Raw genomic sequence first — 20,963 nt, forward strand, 5'->3', positions numbered from 1 at the left:
GTCATTTTACAGTATATACAATAATAAATAAAATAATAATAATAATAAATAAATGTGGGATGTTGATTCGACGATCATTGTCCCGATAGTCGTTTCAGCGAACGGTCTCATAGCGAAGAGTCTCGACCAACACCTTAAGAGACTCTCGCTAGGTGGTTGGATCAAGGGTCAGATACAGAAGGCGGTGATCTTGGACACGACGCGGATAGTCCGGCGGTTCCTCTCTCTGCGGCCCTGACCACCGGCAGCTTGGGCCCTGCCCCGCTGCCGGCGGCACCCTAGGTTAGGTTTTTTATAATGTGTTCATATCTTTTGTATTGTTTTGTAAGTGTTTTTATATTTGACTTTTATATACATATTGTAAAAATCCTAGCCTGGAAAAGAAATAAATAAAGGAGATAAAAAAATAAATTATTACTCATTAATTCATTTTTTTACACATTTTACAAATAGGTAGAGGGTGTCTGATTAAAGATAGTTTATTTCCAAGTAGGGTAATGCGCTTATGAACGTCAAATAAAGCTACGCTGGCTCTAACCCTACCCCGAGACCGGCTCTAACCCTAACCTCTGACTCGAGAAGATTTAAATCCCTCCTAAATTGTAGGAGGGTATCCCAATATGGGACCGGCAAGAAACTCGGTAATTATTTAGTCTTGTTGGGTTAGCCACTTCTATTGACAAAGTCGTCTATGTTATAACACGCCAGCGCCAGTTCGATTGTTTTGAGTTTTTTATCAAATGTTGTATCGATTGACTAGAGTGCGTACTAGGGTGACTCTAATTTGCGAGAAATACAAAATTGGAATTACCTACATCTATTTATCGTAAACTTAGATCCAAAGATCTACAAGTGATCGGTAACTTTAAATAACCATAACCTATAAAGTGTAATAAGACAGTGAGGGCGGTCGCCTTGGGCCGAAGCGACATGGCCGAATCGGGGCAGCCTTCGGCCCACATTTCGTTCGAGCTTGTTTACAAGTGACAGATTAAACGATGCAATTATTATTTATAATTTGTTATTAATGGTCGCGAATACTGATGATAGAAATGCAACACGTCATTGCCCTAGAAACATGCATCAATAATATGGATACGCTTTAAAAAATACCTCCTGTCCCTGCACCCATGACCGAGTTTACGAGTAGGATGATTAAACAAATACCGGGAAAATAACTTTTTTTGAATCCCTTGTTTCGTCAACCTACGTAAATTCGTGTACGTGCGATTGCGCGTAGTACAAACTAGGTAAATCAATAAATTGTACTTTTTTAAAGTTGGTAAATAGATTTATAATAGGTATCTTTATTGGGTTTTGCGTTACTCAAGGGTTTTAGCAAAAACAATTTTAAATAGCATAATATAGATAATTTAAAAAAATACAAAAACATTTATTCAGCGAATACAATACAGCTCATAACAGAAGAAGTGAAATAAATGAATAAATATCGGATACAACAAAATTAACGATGATAATGATAATGTTCAGAAGTCAGCCTGTCAGTCTGAGTGTGGAAGGGCGGCACCATCATCGAAACCAAATAATTTCGCTGCTGGCTTCCATTTGTGGCGGGTGCCTCGAATAGTCCATCTATAGATAATTTCTATAGATGAACCGACGTTCGAACCGCGTTTTGAAATACAATGTCAGATGAAGACCGAATTTTACTATGTAATGTGTGTACCTGTAGTTTAGCACTATGAAAACGAGTATTCATATATATTTATACCAATACCGATCGACTACTCGAATCGAATAAAACTTCCATTAACCGAGTGCAAAACGAGATGTTTTGCAATAGGATTAAACGAGTGTCTTGCTGTGTAATCCGGCTTATTATGTTCTGAACCTTATATAGCCGATTAATAGCTATATTTATTGGCAAATCTGTTCTGAGTGGGTATTAAAAAGCTTTGTATACATATTACGCGCTTAGGTTTAGACGAAAGTGGAGGACCTGCCAAAATCACCTTTTCATACAAATGTAGTCCTCATTTTCCTCTCTGGATACACACACATTTCATTTAACATTATTGAAAATATTTTGACTCAATTTGTTGTATACTTACCACAGCTATCAACGTAGGGGACGTTTGATATTTATCAATTGCAATAAAGTTTTTTATTTTTTTATTTATAATCTATATTTAGTCTATATTTTAGTCATGAGAGTATGAAAATTAGCGATAAATCGTATATTGCTATTTGCTCAACAGTGTTGCCCTTGCTGCGTATGAGGATTTGGACCCACAAGCTTTTTTGCGCGCTTTTATTTCCCGACTCTAAGTTCGTACTCACCGTCACCACATAATTATTACGTCCTAAATGTACTAGCTTTTATCATACATATTAAAGGCTCTATCCACGTTATGTCGTGGGAAATAGCTAAGCTATCTAATTAATGAATCGCCGGCATTGCGCCGTCTATGGGAGAACAATTACGCGGTCTGCAGACATTGTCCTGCTTGTCTTGTCCCAAATATTGGATGGGCAAGCTGTGTGGAAACACTGGCCAAGTGACTAGAGTCCAACCTTGCTAAGTTTGCATTGCCTTGGCGTTCTTAGCAGTGAAATGTATGACCAGACCTAAACTGAAGCAGGCGATGAGAGCATGATCGACCTCTAGTCTTTTTGTAAAGAAACCTTTGCTTACATAAATATGGATTGATAATGAGTTGCTCATATAAAATTGAAACAAAAAATTATAAAAGGCGGACTTAACGCCGAATGGCTATTTCTAAATATTTTGTTGATTGAGAATGTGTAGGTACAGTCAGCATCAAAAGTTCTGTAACAGCTTAACAAGAAGTAATGTCTTTAATATAGAACAACTAAGACTGTTAAATATATACTTTTGAGCGCAAATTTTAGAGATTCATCTATATTTGGAAAAGTTATCGGGAATATCAGATACTTTAGGCGCGTTGTTTCATCAGCTACTTTTGATGCTGACTGTACATACAAGAAAATTATAAACTATATAAAATATAATTTAGATTTCGATTATGCACATTAGTTCATTCGTTAGGTATTAATTTATAATTGAGTGTGAGGACAGGATATTTAGTGGACAATGTTACATAACAATAAGTACATCTAAAAACCTGCAAACATATCTTTTACTGATTTTTCGTAGTTGAATTTAAATAAACTCCATGGCCCAGGAGTAAAAAGTTTACTAAATCGTTTACTTGTTTACTTTTATTGCTACCTCGAATTCTGCCCAAATTTGCTTAAGAATACACATACCTATATCTAATGAATCTGATTGAATAACCATAACAACAAAATCCACTTATTCAATTGCCAAGGTATTCTATAATTGGTCTATTATGTACATTGAATTTTTAAACCATATTTCGTAACACCCATAACCTCGAATTCGACGTGTAATATGTAATCTTCATCATGTATCCAATTATATCTTCCATAGATTATGAAACTAATTTACATATACAATTTTGAGAGCCATTCTATTTATCTATGATCCTTCCATCGATTCCTTATCGATATAATCTTCGCCCACGACTCGATGTTATTTTTGTCACCGATTTCTTATCTCGAGTTCTGTATCGATTGTTTATAATATCTTCATCTTATCGATGATGAGTCATGGAGGTTGATTCTAATTTCATTTTTAGGGTTTCCTAGTCACCTAGAAACCCTTAAGTTTCGCCATGCCATGCCCGTCTGTCCTCAGCTTTGCTCCGTGATCGTTAGTGCTAGAAAGCTGCAATTTGGCATGGATATATAAATCTATAAATCGAATCTCTACCTTCCATACAAAACTTTTTTATTAAATTTGTTTTGTTCTTGTTGGACCATTTTTTGATAAAGCTATTTATTATGAATTCGAACTGGTTTTGACACGGCATTGATGATCGTCTTGGTGATAATCGTCTATATCTGACGCGAAACTTTCACTTCATTTCGCATGCACCAATCAGCGTGAGCGATCTCCACGGTCGTATCAAAATAAGATCAAAATCGTAACAGATTTCTAAATCAGAATCGGGGTCCATACCATATATCTTCATCATGAGTCATGCATACCTGTGGTATTATAATATTGACAACAATATGTTATAAAAATCACAAGTCACTTTTGTTAGACCAAGCGTGACTGAATGCATTTTAAAAATGTGGCAATGAAGTTAAGACACTTAAAAGTTAATTGCCTAAAATTAATGAATATAAAACAGAACACTCATAAAATATTGGCCTGAAATCAAGCATTAAATACAACATTTTGAGGTGTAGACATACTACGCAAGCTAAATAATTCTGTGAGTCATACTAATAAAATTATCATTTTTACTATAAAACCAAGCCATGTCAACATGATCATAAATAAAATGCTGTTTCATAAAAAGTTTCTAACGCCAAACAGTTGTGTTATGTTAAAATGCATTTGTTTTGCAAAATCGGGGTTAACGATGACTCACACTCAAAAGGTACGGGGTCCGGGCCAAGGCGTCCGACAATTCGTTTTCTATGATGCGTGATCGGTGATCACGGGATGCTTTCTATAGAAAACGAAGTGTCGGGTCCGGGCCAAGGCGTCCGACACTTCGTTTTCTATGATGCGTGATCCGTGAAACGAAGTGTAGGACACCTCGGCTCGGACCCGGACCTTTCTAGCGTGTGTCGTCCTTTACTTCGGCAGCATATAAGGTGGAATATTTAAAATAATTATGTAGGCGTGAAGAATATTCATAGTAATTTTGAATTTCGGGTCTATTTCTGTTGACAAATTGGTTTGCCGAACTATATTATTATCAGTATGACCTACTTTACTGGCGTAATACGACCACACCTAAAAAATACAAAACGAAAACCAAACAAAATGCAAACGGGTACATGAAAACCGGTATCAGTAAGTGCATCGAACAATCCGATTGTGAATATGCAAGCCGCAGGCAAGTGCAAAAATCAGGAATGCGGGCTCTATTTCGTTTAAATTTAAATCTATTTGCATTTAGAAACATTTAATCGTTTGTTTAATATTTCGTTATTTAATTATGTTAGAGATAGGGATGAAGTAAAGACTGTCAATCATCACAGAAAGCGATTCTCGTTATTTTTGTACACAGCGTCATTTGCGACGTTTCAGTTTCAAATAATTTGCACGGCGTCCAGGTTATTTTTAAAAATCCATGACGTCATCCTTTCTGTCTTTTGGTAAGCGTCGTGGTTTCCATTAAAATTTAATTAATTTACTTTATTAAGGTTTTCAATATTTACTAAGTCAAAACATGTTTTGATAAAAAGATAAACTGTAAATCGCCTTGTTGCAGAAGGTCAAATTGCTACAAAGTTTCTTACAGAACTAGTTACAGTATTACCACTGGAGCTTTTGTGTCTACAACAGCAATTTCTGAACAAATGTTACTGTGTAATGTTAAAATTATACCGAAATTTAAGCGTCGCAAGTATGTCACCATTGGTAGTAGCTAAATATTTACGGCGTTTGAGGTCGACCGATATTTCACTTAGCGGAGCATTGTGGGCCAGCCCTCTGGGCACCACCAAGCGATCACGACTTAGGATAATGTTTTTATGTATATGTTTTGAATTTAAGTGTTTTATTATGTTCTGCTTCGTTGCACCAAATAAAAGTATTAGCTGTCACACAAACAACGCTTTAGTGAAAAACAGACTGACTCCAACTCCAATTATGAACGTGACGTACAACGCTGCAAAATTGCAAGGACTCATTCATAAAGTAGCCATACAATTTTGCGGGTGTACATTGACTGACAGTCTTTATCAACATAAACTCTCTAATTAAGGAATTGAGCCCGCATTCCGTATTGGACAACATTATTGCCTGTCAGCTGGTTGAGCCCCTGCGGCACTGAGGAGTGCGCCGACCATAACGACCTGATCTTGTTAAAGACCAGGCTATGCCAGGCCGCGCTTCGGGGACCTTCCTCGGGTAGTCCTGTTGAAATATACCAGCTTCTATAATGTTGCTAGGTAAGGCAGCTAGTGGAGAAATCGCTCTAGACGCCAAAATACCTAATCGAATCTTAGCTAAAATGGATGCTTTGAGGGTGCTTGGGCACCAGTTGGCAGTGCAAGGTCTCGCTGTGGGATAACTTTTAAGGCTGCCACTGAGTGTATGTTCCCCCACTCCGTACGCTAGTAGGGTAAACAATACTAATGTCAGCATATTAATGAATAAGAATAAAAATTGTTCATTAAAAAAAACCTTATTAACATTTAAAAAATATCCTGCGGCCCTCACTAGGCTATGCCTGTCACGTGGCAGCCAGATAATGATTGGCTCCTTCAACCTTATTTTAAGGCAGTGATAACTTTAGCACGAAAAGGGGCCAATGATTATACTTCAAAAGGTCAATCCAATCAGTTATATGTATATCTATATTACACGGTGACTCTGACAGGATCAATATACTTGCCGCGACTGTGTAGTTGTTCGTTCGTGTTGCTGTAATATAATGTACCTGATCGTAAGCTGTTTCTGCCTCTTGCACTTGTACAAGAATATCAATAAAGATTTACTTAAGAAACTCAGGTGCCCTATCCGCAGGTGCCATTAGAGTTGACAAGAATTGAGTCCTGAGTCTAAATTAAAGAACTCAGTTTACATGAATTTGAAAAACTGCTGTTTTGAGTCGTGTGTGAGCAGTTTTGAACTCAATGAACTCCAGTCCCATAATAAAAAACTTTGCCATCAATCAGAAAATATAATCCACATTTTGAAAGAGATTATATTATGTTTAAATTATCAATTTAAACGATGTAAATTGTGTTAGAAGATAATGTGCTTTAATTTTTTTAATGTTTTCTAGAAATTACTCTTGTTTCTACAGAAGGCTTAACAAGAAAAAAGTTAAGCTTCGACTTAACGAAGCCAGTCTACAAACTGAGCTGTGTTAAAGAGTAGGGCTCCAAAGACTCAAGTCTTTACCAACACTAGAATGATAAATGCCAAAGTTACCTAAGACTTAACCAAATGCTAATGCTGCCGAGACAAATTTATTAATGCTGACAGATAGAAACGTTCCCACCAACAGATTAAGCCACGAAATAAAGGGGCAACGAATTGAAACTAATAGTTTTCATTAGGTTAGCTGTGAAACATTTCAAGTATCAACTTGCCAAGAAATTGGGTGGACAGGAATGATATAATTAATGGGAATAGAAAATGTTACAGATAGCGTTCGCAGCCGGCCTGCCGCCTGCGCTGTTGCAAAATATACCTAACCTAATAAATATCTATACTCGTGCACATAGACTACGTCCTACAGACTCGCTAGGTTTTCAAATATATCTCGATGCCTCTACACCAATAACACAGGTCTCGCAATAATAGGTACGCGGCTGCAAAGCAGGGCGCCCTGAAATTCGTACAATGCGAGTATTGAAACCTTATTTTGAATTTCTTAATTCCTTCAATAAATCACATAAGACGACTAACATTCACAACAAGCGTTTAAATAATTGTAAATTTATACGCAATGTGCCGAATTCGTAATCGAGATTTTATTAAATATTATTATGAGTTTCTGCCAATCAACATTTTACTGGTGCCTTAAATTCGTGCGCGAATATGTCGTTAATAAACGGCTGCCATCTTGTAAATGTTATAAATTAGTAAGCGACATCTTATACTCTTAAATTGGACTAAATTGTGCAAACGGGAACTTTAAAAATTAAAAAAAAACAAACCTTTCAAATGGAGATTTAGTGTGGTTCCCGTTTATAAAATTTCTTTAAAATTAACAATGCGAGATGAGCGCAAGTCATCTGAAATGCTCCATCTAGCGGATACGTAAATAATCAATCCTCTTGCTCGATAACCGGTCCTCGAGCACCCTACGTACATCAGGCGACGTAGGCGCGCCTGTCGCAACTGTCTCCGCCATATTACCAAGGATCCACTCCAGGAAAGTAAGAGTGAATGAGATTCGGCATCAATGAAGTAACGTGTTACGCAAGCATGTTAAGCTACCGCGAGCGTAGGCTATTTACGCGATATGCAAATTCAAAGATTGCGGATTACCTAAGGCCTTGTCTGCTCGTGTCTTGTAAAGCTGAATGAAGCTCAGTAATCTTTATTAGGTAAAATAAGGACGCTAAGCACGAATATTTTTTTACATTGTCTCGCTATCGTGATCGGCTAGTTGCATGCAGCGCTTCATGAGCTCTTCTGCCTCAAAGCCCAAATGTTATATAAATATATATATTATATATATGGGCAGAACCCTTGCGCTTTTTTAATATATTAAATGTATGGTATTACCTGAGAGAGGCACGTGGTTTTCAGAGCTGTGGCGCGACGCTCGCTGAGCGAACGGACTCCTCAGCGATTTGGGGCTCAGGAAAAATCTTCTTCTCGTATGCGGTGGCGTTGGACAGCTTTGGACTAAATTGGTGGGCTGTTTAGGAGGCTTGGGTAGTCTTGTAGGATTATAATCTTCAGGTCTTTGAGGGGATGGCGTGTATCGTTCCATGGTGCGTCTGCCTTGGCTGTTTCTAGCGCAGATTGGACAGGCCTCGTTCCTGAACATGCAGGCGTAGCACCGCTCGTGTCCGCAGGTATCGATGAGTTTTCTCTTCTTGCCTTTGTCGAAAGGCATGTTACAGCTGGGACAGTTGGTGCCGCCGGTCTCGCTTTCTAGAAGCTGTCTGATGGCTGCCAAGTCTGTAACAAATAATAACAACTTTAAATTTTATTTTGGAAAGGTTGGTGCAAAAAGACGTCTGTCTTTAGGATATTAAACTATCTTAAGGAGGCGAAAGGAAGAGATGTTTAGGGATTTAAAGATTTAAGGATATTATTTGCATATGAAGATGTTGCAAGGTAAAAGAAATCCGTGCATCGAGTCCGATATCTAATACCCAGCATTCTCTGACGTAGGAAACCAAAAAGATCCTAATTATCTATTACATGCATTGATTTTATAGGAAGATGCCCATCGGTTATACTTCCCGTGGGATTCAAATGTTACTCATAAACTTGTGCTATTTATTGCAGACCAAGTATATAGACGGAAAGGGATACGTAGCCAGTAACCCCGTTTCGCAATTTGTTTTATTCGCAGGTTTACACAGATAAAAACATTACGAATCTACTACTGTTCGATGCCTGCATGCCAAGACGTGTCAGAACTTGACGTTTAAAAACAAAAGATTGCTTTACAGGCCTAGGTGTGTAAGGCTGTATGAAATTCCTTCACATATTATTATCATCATCTTCACTCATCGCGTCCGATATCGTAATACGTAGTATTTCCGGACCTAATTTGAAGTAAGTCATGTCAGCATTTCATTGCAAGTTTGAGAAAAAATAGTTTCTGGTTCCCACTCAAGGAAAATCTCAGTTTCTGCCAAGTCTTGACATCCGTAGGTAAATGGTTAATTCAGTTTTAATGATACAAGTATTAGTATGCAAGCGCGTTGTCGCACTATGCGTGCAAATCGATTTACGTAATGATCCTTCTATAATAGCCACTCTAACAACCGGCCACTAAGGTTATACTACCATCTCTTTCACTCTTGCCTGATCTTCTTATGTCTAAATGAGATAGCATTACGATGACAGGCGCCAACTCGTATTGCGATGACTATTGCAAGGTATATAGATATATAATTCCTGTTTGTAACGACGTATGGTCAGTCATAACAAATTATATGTATATGGGGAATGGAATTTAAATTGGGATATATATGAATATGTGATTTTACGATACAATAATAGCAATTTAACTTCAATGGTACATTTTATTACATATGAATATGACCAATAACGTTAAATACACGTAATAAATGTTTGATTAAATACTTAACCGTTTTACAACAAGTAATACTTGAATATTATATTTGTGGTTGCAGCTAAATCTTTATACCTAAGTTATTTAATAAATACCTTTTGCTGTATATCATTAGGCTCCTGTTCGCTAAATAGATAAGCTAAATAGATTTACTTATACAATCCCGGGATCATGATCAAGGGATCCTTTCGGTAGCAACCCCTCCCCCAGGGTTCCTTTTTGCTTTTTAAAAAGTTATATTATATATGTTCCTGTCATTTCCAACAGTAAACACACCCCATGTTTCGACACAGTTTCGTTACTCCTCTTGGGGCTTAAATCAACACTTTCAAATTAAGCGATCGGTAAATCAAGCGGCTGCAAACGAAGTAATTAAATCTCAGAGTTGCCTCACGAGGCGAGTCGGGTACATATCGACCATACGGGAAAACTGTCATCCACTTATATTTAAAGTAAGGACGCTGAGCACGATGAATTCCCTACATTGGCCCGCCTTATATTACATATTTCTGTCCTGTCCATGTGCAGCCAATGTCACTGCTGTGCGGGAAACCAGTATAATATGAGGCCTTATTGAAGAAGGTTTTGGGCTATGGTCCGCACTAGCCGGATTCAAATTAGGAATTTCAAACACACTTTTGGGTTTGTACGCAAATAAATGAACGTTTCCAAATTGTGGGATGAAGAAGGCACCTAAGCTTAAAAGTAATTAGGAAGAAAGGAGGTCGACGGAGGCCAGGAAAGCTTCGGTAGACTAAGAGCATTGACTTTGATAAATAAAACAATTAAGAGTCCCCAGCAACCTCGGTTCTCCATACAAACGTAGTTACGCTCTCATTTTAAAACGACTGGCTAGATTGCTCTGAAACTTTGTACTAACAATAAGATAAGGTATATCTAGTCCTTTTATTAGTTAATGTAGCTTCAGATACCATAATTAAAAAATACAGCGAATTAATTTTTTCATACAAAACTTGTTTTTGCTCTATTTTGTTCGTTTTATATACTGGAGCTATATAAACTAATTACAGGACTAGATTTATGTGCAAAATTTCATTAGGTACAATCCGACACGTACTTTTAAAATGAGAACGAAACTCTGTTTGTGTGGGAAGGTGAAATTCGGCCGAGCTTGCTGCGGACTAATAAGGTAAGACACGGAGCTCACAACGAGCCACACGGTCGGTGCGGACCCGGGACACGACACGCACGGCACTCGTAAAAGCGGCCCGATAAATAGGCTAGTGTTTACCAACTTGTCATTCTTGAATTATGGAAAAAACACCCTTATCTGGTATATGTAATTAACACAGGTAAATTTATGACACGAGTTTTTACGGTGTAGCTCAAAAACAAAAGAAGTGCAAAGAATACCACAGATCTACAATGACGCTTACGCTTACGAGAGGGAAGAACAGCTTTGCAAATTTAACGAGAGGGAAGAACAGACTGCTTTGCGAATTTAACGAAATAACGATACTCTTTCTATGAAATTCAATTTCGGGAGAATACAGTTTTCACTGACTAAATCTTAACAAATCACTTTTATTTTGATTTCAATCGCTTCAGCATAATATATTTTTGGTTTGTAGGTTTCGCTTATAAAAAAAATTGTTTTGCAAATTTTTTGAAAAGGAAAACTTATACACCTAGTTTTCCATTGTGCAAATAACATACTAAAAAAACATGGAGAAAGTAAAATATTTAGAAGTGGAAAAACGTTTTCTCTTTTTGTATGGAAATCACGTGATATACTTCCCTCTTAATTGTACATTAGTATCAAGGCTCGGAAGAAACTTGCTGGCTGAGGATTCATTTTAAACGGACGACCCTGGAAGGCCGATTAATTGAATCCGAAGCCAGCAAGGAGCCTTCCAGCCGAGTCATATGTAGAGCTTTTCTCAAAAATGGTGCAAGAAATATAAATATAATAGAACTATTTTACAGAAGGAATGTCCTTGCGTATATAATCTCACAGAAAAATAGTTAAAACAATTGAAAATATTTGCTTTGCAGTCTTATTTTTTTATTAAATCAAAAATTATTTCTTTTCCTGAACATGAATGAATAAAATAAAATTTAATATAATAATAAAAAAAAATTAACAAATTAAATTTTAATAAAATATATTCGCGAGTTATTAGAAAAATAGAGTTTAGAAAAATAGTTAAAACAATTGAAAATATTTGCTTTGCCGTCTTATTTTTTTATTAAATCAAAAATTATTTCTTTTCCTGAACATGAATAAATAAAATAAAATTTAATTTAATAATAAAAAAAAATTAACAAATTAAATTTTAATAAAATATATTCGCGAGTTATTCGCTCAGGTAAGACACTGCCTTAAATATATAATAGTCGAAAATACGCCAAGCTATTTGAGACAGTACCGTACCCTTAGTGTAAAGTCTCTGTAAAGTGTTTGCGTTAAGTCTCATTTTGTATGGGATTTTGAGTTTCCAAAACGTCACACTTAATGCAAACGCGTATATCACGTCACGCTATCGAATAAATGTACACTAAGGGTTCTGATCATCTGTTTGGTTGGTTAATGGAACTATGCCTTGTTATGATATGGGCATATTAACTTTTTAAAAAGTTTGTAACTCAATAAATAATGGAATTTGTATGCAACATTGCAGTCCCGAAATCGAAACTGCAATGATTTTAACTTTTTAATTTTTGACTGACCATAAACTACGCACTTCGCCTCCTAGTTTTTAACAGGCAAAGTCGACTTTACCGTCCATTAAAAATAAAGATAAATGAAGTGTGCAAAAGGGAATATGAACATTTCATGAGTGAGAAAGAGGCAGAATACAAAACAAAATGAAAAATACAAATGAAAAAACGTAAGGTTAGCGGACTGGAAAATATGAAAAGTTATATTCGGGAGATACGGTGGGCGATTATATCTTGGAATATACTGTTACAAATGCTAACAATTTACGCAATCACATATTATTACTGATTTCAATATTTCCAATGACACTTTTGATATTCGACAGGCAATTTTGTATACAAGGTGTACAAAAAATAGTGGGGATCAGTTTAAGGGCATATTTAGTGTCGTATATAATATACTTAAAGATAAGGAACAAGTAGAAGAAAAACTTTTCGACGCAAAAAAAAATTTTTATGGCGCAGGTCGTCCAAACATTTTTTGCGCCAATAATGGGTACCTATTATTCTTCGTTCTTTTCCTAATCAGGAGACGATACTGAAAAGAAAACACCAGGTATTTTTTCAACTCTTAGCCGTTGTCTTCCATACGTAGATATAAAATGACACTGATTTTTAGGGCACTCAGGAAAAACTAAAAGAAGAAATTAAAACTGAATTGATATCAATATCAAATTAAGTTCAGATTTGTAAAGCTCGAATGCCACTGCGCACGCGTCGCTTTCTTTTCTTGACCTTTCCCAAAATACTCGCTTCCGATCGCCGTCGAGAAAACACATTATGCTTATTCATAATTAAACTTATTATTATTTACATACTTATATTAAGGATATCTTGTGAGAATTTTGTATAATTATTAAAGTATCTACTCCAAAATAAATAAAATAAATAAATAAATATTATACGACATAATACACAAATTGACTAAGTCCCACAGTAAGCTCAATAAGGCTTGTGTTGAGGGTACTTAGACAACGATATATATAATATATAAATATTTATAAATACTTAAATACATAGAAAACACCCATGACTCAGGAACAAATATCCATGCTCATCACACGAATAAATGCCCTTACCAGGATTTGAACCCGGGACCATCAGCTTCGTAGGCAGGGTCACTACCCACTAGGCCAAACCGGTCGTCAAAAAGACAAAAAGGACTTAAGTTCAAACTAAAAAAATATATCGTTTTAACTCAAAAGGAAGAAAATGGAACCCTTAATGGATTACTTTGTTGTCCGTTTGTCTGTGCGTTCGTCCGTCTGTCTTAATTCTTTAAAATTTTATTGTAATTCAAACATTGTTGTAATTTTATGTTTTTATAATTTTATAAAATGTTACTTTAAACATGTTTTAACATAAATTGAACATTTTAAAAGTTTTAATGTAATTTATTTATAAGTTGTATCTACACGTTATATGAATTCCCATTGTCCGAAATAAATGTTTTTTGTATCTATCTAAACTTATTTCTACAAAATAATCCTAAGTTCTAAGATTGCTTTAAAATTTCATATCTAATTGTAAGAACCTCTCGCTACTAAGGTAAGGTAAGGTAAGGTAAGGTGCTAAGGTGAAGGCCTCTTTTAGTGTATTCCAATGCATTAAAATAAATGCTCAAAGTTGATGACGAACTTATCTACATACCTATATGTATAGTTAAACGTTAAACCAAACTCAAGTTATCCTTCGAGTCGTGCGCAAGCGGTCAAAACAAATTTAGTTTTACGTAACCCTTTGACTTTCACCGAAGCCTTTTATAACTATGAAAGAAAAAGTTGATTAATTACTATCACGATTAAAACAAACAACCAATAAAGTTAATTTAAAAGTCCTGTCTTTACTTAATATAAATTATTATGGATTAAAACACCGTAGCTTCATAAACTTATGAATATGTTATTTTTTTACTTATGACTGATCATAATACTAATAATTCACTAAGTAGGTAGGTACTGTTCGAACTCTCATATCTCAATACTAAATCGGTACTAACGGCCCGATTCGAAGAATGAGATACGATAACGATAAGTTCTGGTTTAGATATCGTTTTTATGTCGTATAATTGACAGAAGCAGCTCGACTCGGGCAACCAATGTCACTTCGACGTTAGAAATATCGTAGATAGATCTTATTGGTATCACAGCGAAATCGAAATAAACGTCAATTTTGACATGTCGTTTAGCTATCGATCTTTTCAAGATCTTTCCAAGATCTTAAACATGCCTTAGTCATTCTTCGAATCGGGCCGTAAAATATGAACTTTGTACTCAAAATAAGATTTTTTTTGTTAGCCCTCTTTAGTGTCCCACTGCTGGGTAAAAGCATCCCCTCGTTTTCTCCACTCGACACTGTCATTGGCATTTTCCCACTATTTAGGAGAGAATGCGTCCAAGTCTCGCCATCTCCTTTTCCGTCTGCATGCACCCCGTCCTGCACCGTCAATGGTGATCCGTGGGTCCCACTCAGTAACCAACCACTCAGTAATAGGTATTTATAGTTTTATTTAAAAAAAATACGGTATTAAGCTCCTACCGCAGCGCACTAAGGTCCTCTTTCTCTCGTAACGAATTTGTATATTTTAAGTCCTTATTGAACTATACATTATGTCGATAATGGTAGTTTTAATTGTTTGTTTTAAATTAGTTGAAGTAAACTTTTATTGATTATCCGTGCTGTTTAATGTTAACGGCCAAGAAAATAAATTAACGAACGAGCCAGGAAACATGGTATTTCGAATTAAAGTCGTAATTTATAATAAAGTTGGACACTTGGGCGTCCCACTGTGAGTCTCGGTTTATTACACAAATAGGTCCTAAAATTATGCTGGAATTTCGATGTAAGTGGCTATAATTACTTGTAAATAAATACATTTATATGTTTTCTGATGTTAGTAGTACCAATAGTTTTTACCCAGACCAGTCGATCGATCGATCGACGTTGACTGTTCGTTTCTACCATCGATTGATGCGATCAATCGATTATCGCTTGATTGGTGTGGGAACTCCCTTAGTTAAGTGCTCAGGTTTAAGTTAAATGCTTTACAATTGCTATTTTTTTAAATCAAAATAGCAAACTTAACGTTTATAATTTCGTCATAAAAACCTGTGTTGTATTTTTTTGTCAAAGCTTGCTTATTTTCTATAACTTGTGTAACATTTAGCGACATCTATTAAACTAGAAGCAAATCTCAAACATTCGTTTAGTAGCAATAGATGGCACGCTACCTTGAAGGCTTTCTCTAGATCACACGAGATCACGGAAAGGTAATATAAAAGTAATTTTCTTTTAAATCTAGCCAGTGGTCCTTTTTGCAATAGAGGGAATAATCAATTTGTCATCTCTAAATTTAAGTTACAACCTACTTAAAGCACAATGACCCATCATCATCATTATCTAGGCAAGCCTTCTCATAATGCACGCACATTTGATTAGACCTGTCCAATATAATAATACTGATGGATGTACGGTTTCGACATCGTATCGAATCTATACTTACATTCATTATAAACTCATCAGTTATTCTAACTATAGCTATTTCATACCTTTCAAGTATGAAAGAACTCTAAAAACACCGCTTTCAGGCACTTAAGACTTTTAAATCAATAAAATACACCACGTGGGGGCCCAACGGTAGTCAAACTTGGCAGCCAAAAGTGCTGGTTGCGAATTAAATGTCAATCAATTATCGAATCTAACACTCACGAGATAGCGATCTCATGCCTTTTGATCAACAGCAAATAAGTAAAAAAAACGATATTGTACATTTGCAAGTACCTCAGTACCACGATATTCACAACTGCAGAATTCAGGTTTAGCAAAACAAGAAGTTTGCACGGAACGATGCGATATTTGTGGTCGTTTGAGTTTGCGTGGTACGGGGCGTTGTGTCTGGCTGGTCAGACGCTGAGTCACATCGTTGATGCCACCAAAAAAACATTAGCATGTGAAAATATTAAAAACAGAATTTGCTTCGAATTTGCAAAAGATTATCTGCCTTTTATCGACGAGATAGAGTCGTAATTTGATTGCTAGATTGCATTTTGGGCTCCTAATTCTAGGTCACGCTTTGAGAGCATTTCTTCAATGATTTTAGTTAAGGCCCAGTAGCCGTTTTGTTGTCTTTGTGTAGTAGTCGCTTGTGTTCTTCTCTCACTCTCACTGACCGTAAGCGGGAGCGAGATGGATGTGCGAGCGCGGGGCCGCAGATATCATGTTTTTGAATTATAATTGGTTGTAAGATTTAAGTAATCACCGAGTACCCTCAAAAATAAAATTGCGCATATTTATTTAAAAAAAAAATGTTTTTAGCTTGTTACAAATTTTTAAAGTGCATTTTAGACCTACCTATGTTAGTGTTTTTTTTTTATATTGAGCGAAAGTCAAAAATTCAGGATTCGAATCGCTGAAGTCCCTACAGAAAATCCTCAAATTTTTGCCAATTGTATTGTCATCCAAAAAAGCGGTACCATTTTATTACAAGCTTTTACTTAGTTTCACCTACGTTTCACCTGTCCTGTTGTCTGTCGGTCGGTAATCAAATCTTGAAAGTTAAATTGGATCCACTTCCCGGTTTCCGATTGAGCTGAAAATTTGCATACATATGTAAGTCGGGTGGCACTACAATATTATGGTACCATCGAGCTGATTTGATGATGGAGACAAGAGGTGGACATAGGAACTTGTGATAAATCAACGCAACCTAATTGTGTTTAGGGTTTCTAGAATCGGTTCGATGAGTATTAGTTGCATGTGGAAAGAAAAGTACAGTCAGCGATAAAAGCTTGTACCAAAAAAGTTTTTTTTGCCAAAAATTTTTTTTTTTAAACTCCGCTCTCTGATCTTACGGCACCTTAAGAGAACTCATCAATTTTCAAATCGTTAACTTTTTTTATGTTCTATTAAACACGGATGGTGATTATTGTTCTTCGTTTTGGAGAGAACTGTCTAATGTAGGATCAAATTAAGTTTTTTGAGAACACCTTTTGAGGCGTTGGTTTCGATTTCTTTGGAACATTAGTCGGGTCGACCGCAATGGTGGTACGTCAATGGATGTTATTGCATACGCTTTTTTAAGTGATTTTTTCTTTATAGTTGTACCTATACCTTTAAGTTTAAAAGGAAATGCCTCATTTTCTTTATATACTTCTTCGACAGTTATATGTCAATCTAAATGGCAGAAAACGATACTAAATTGTCATAAATCAGGATTTACTCTTCAGCTTCTAGTATCGATATGACCAAGATAGGTAGGTATAGGTATATCTATCCTAAAATCTTTAATCCAAGATTGACCTACCTCCCTGACCTACCTTATATGATTTCATTTTTTCAGGGCAATTTTTTACCCAAAAATGTCACACACACGCTAATGTTGTAGACACAGCATAGCGCGAAAATTTTTTTTGGGCCACTTATAAGTAACATCGACATTTGAAGCCAAAATGTATTGAACAACCATTTGAATAAAACCACGATTCCGGAGTTGGTCCCATAGTAAAATTTGCTTAGTATGATTAAAGGGGAAGCTCGGATGTCTAAATTGAAGAACTTCTTTAGACTCCTTATTTTATTGACTCGGTAATTTTACTCTGCGCAATCTCCAATCGTACAAGCATGCCGGCGTTAACAATATAAAACCAAAATCGCATAATAGGGAATATTACGCGAATCTCTACATAGGGGGCGCCACTAGTACAATCCATCACAACTCACACATCACTGAGAGTCTACCGCGAAACAAGAAAATCGAAATTTCGTTATCTAACCTATCTATCACTCTTGCATATTCGAGCGATGAAGAGGCAGATAACTAAATTTCGATTTTTGCGTTTCCCGGTAGGCCCGTTGTAAACAAGCCGTCTTGATGCATCAATGTCTTACTTTATTTTCTGCGAAAACTTGCCAAAAAAACAGTTTAAGGCAGTCTGTATAAGTTACTCTATGGTTTACGAAAAGTGCTATTAGTGCTGCACTCTGGCGGCAGAATATTTCAGTAATACTCCCCATTATCACCGCGTTCCTCTAGTTTTTTTAAAATGCCTCTGTCTGTCCCGACATCTGTCACTTTTTTTAACGGTCTCACACTAAGAAAACACCTTCACATTTACATACTATTTTATAAGCTACAATCAATTATGGACGCGATGTCGGAACCTAACATGCGGCGGCATCATGGTTCCACTTTTATCACTTGTCACTATGTCCGTCACTTTCGCGCTTACATACTTGTTAGAACGTGACAGGCATGGTGACAAATGATAAAGAGCCAACCATCTTAGCCCAGATGATCGATATAAATATTCACCTCAAGAGCTAAAAGTTTAAAAAATAACCGTATAATTAAGTCAGTATAGCCCGTATTAAAACACTTGCTAGTTTTCACTTCAAACCATAAATTATCACTTCACCAATGCAAATCCCGAGCCAGGGGTCAGTGCAGTTAATTACCAAGCATTTAATTACCTTTAATTACTTCTCATTTATCTATGATGGTTATAGGAATGCTTACGAGTAGTTTAATTACTCTGCTTGTTATAGACGTGGTCGTAATATATGTATGTATGTTATCGGTTTGTTTTTCTGAGTTAATTTCTCTTGTGTATGTTTTTTTATACTACGTCGGTGGCAAACAAGCATACGGCCCGCCTGATGGTAAGCAGTCTCCGTAGCCTATGTTATGTACGCCTGCAACTCCAGAGGAGTTACATGCGCGTTGCCGACCCTAAACCCGCCCCCCCCCTCTTTGAGCTCTGGCAACCTTACTCACCGGCAGGAACACAACACTATGTTTATTGTTGTTTCAGTAATTGGCACATTTTATTTAACGAAAATTAACACCAGTGCCTTTAGAGTTATAGTTGTTTTTATATTGAATTTCAACAGAGTTGAGTCACGAAAAAATTGGAAGGGAAACTATACATATACAAAGTCGATAGAAAAGTATCATGAAAAGTCTAATTTTCATTTATTTTCAATTGAATCGGTTCCCTGTTGAATATCGGTAGGGTCAAGGAGGGAATTAAAACAAGAAATATTACTGTGCTAATCCGCGATAAAATGACGTGCTAGTCAGGCAGTGTTAACCCGTTATACTTACTTGCGTATTTTTACATGCAATTAATTTACACACACTATCAGTGTGTATGTTCAGTTGTCGGGCGTCAGACCGTCAACATCTCCAGCATCTCCTGAGGATGCCTCGTAGAGAGGCGAAACACGTGTCGAGTTTTGTACTTTTGGTGGTGAGTTGCTATATTTATTTGCGTATTATTTTTCCGCGGAGGGAGCGTGGGAACATTAATTGCATGTAAAAATACGCAAGTATAACGGGTTAGCACTGATTGACTAGCACGTCATTTTATCGCGGATTAGCACAGTATTATTTCTAGCTTTAATAAGCATGGATTACCGCAAAGTAACGCCTGATTCTATTAATTATTTGAAGGATGGAACCTCACTCAACCTAATTTCAACACACTGTCCGAGCTGAGCCACTGTTTCTGCCCTGCAAACCTTAAGCAATATAATTTTAGTACAAAATATGATATGAGATGGTAAATTATTTGTATTATGCTGCTGTTAATATGAAGAAATTATTATTGTATTAGGATTAAATGTTACTTTAAACCAGTAACCTTTCGTTAAGTAAGTTAAGGTTAGTCGGAAGTGCAAACACTCACAAACTACGAGGCGAGGCTCCAAGCACCTACAAGACAAAACAATTATATTTAACCTTTTTTATAGAGTATTATATGTTTCCATATTCCATCGTTAATTTAAGAGTCAAACGAACTAGCCGCCGTACATAGCCACCATTTTGACGACCGATTTGGCCTGCCCATGAAGCCAATGGTCCTGGGTTTGATTCCCGGTAAGGGCATATATTTACAGAATGAACACAGATCCTGAGTCATGGGTGTTTTCTATGTACTTATATATGTGTGTATTTATTTATAGTACCAGTAGTGTATAGTATTAGTGTACCCAATTAGTACAAGCTTTGCCTGGTTTGGGGCTAGCTAGGTACAACTGTGTAAGGGGCACCACACACTAGTGTCTTTTGAGCGTCATCGTCTAGTCAGCGCTATGGAAAATGGAAAATGTGTGAGGTCGCCCTAAGATGTCACTATAATTTATTTTTATATACCTACCGTCAAAGTTACGATGTTATTATAAAAGGACATTCGAAAATAACATGATACATGAAGATTCTAGTAACTATTTTCACGTCTGCTACTAGTTTTCGTTGCTATACTTCGTGTCATCCACGATGACGTGCAGAATTGTCAAATCTAACCTTTAATAACCGGACAATACTAGTCAAGGAACGCGGCTTCGTGAATGACACGATCTATAGAAATTGTAAAACAAAGAAATTAATGTTACCTAAATGTTAATTTAAGCATGCCATTTTAAAATGAGAGCGTAACTTCAATTATATGGGAGCGGCTTATTGGCGGCGGGTTCGAG

General features: G+C 36.3%; 1 protein-coding gene across 4 annotated transcripts in view; it reads right to left on the reverse strand.

Moving 5' to 3' along the window:
- Positions 1 to 20,963, reverse strand: part of LOC133522653 (protein TANC2) — a 262,748-nt gene that overhangs the window by 24,072 nt on the left and 217,713 nt on the right. For 2 of the 4 annotated variants that reach the window (XM_061858040.1, XM_061858042.1), the window contains exons 2-3: positions 8,276 to 8,677; positions 5,834 to 5,947 (exon numbers count right to left, since the gene is read on the reverse strand). In XM_061858040.1, coding sequence (XP_061714024.1) covers positions 5,834 to 5,947; positions 8,276 to 8,677 — 516 coding nt within the window. Of the gene's footprint in view, positions 1 to 5,833; positions 5,948 to 8,275; positions 8,678 to 20,173; positions 20,200 to 20,963 lie in introns of all 4 variants that reach the window. The other 2 variants (XM_061858043.1, XM_061858041.1) reach the window with 2 other exon arrangements.

Source organism: Cydia pomonella, chromosome 11, assembly GCF_033807575.1.
Source record: "Cydia pomonella isolate Wapato2018A chromosome 11, ilCydPomo1, whole genome shotgun sequence".
Taxonomy (NCBI): Eukaryota; Metazoa; Arthropoda; class Insecta; order Lepidoptera; family Tortricidae; genus Cydia; species Cydia pomonella.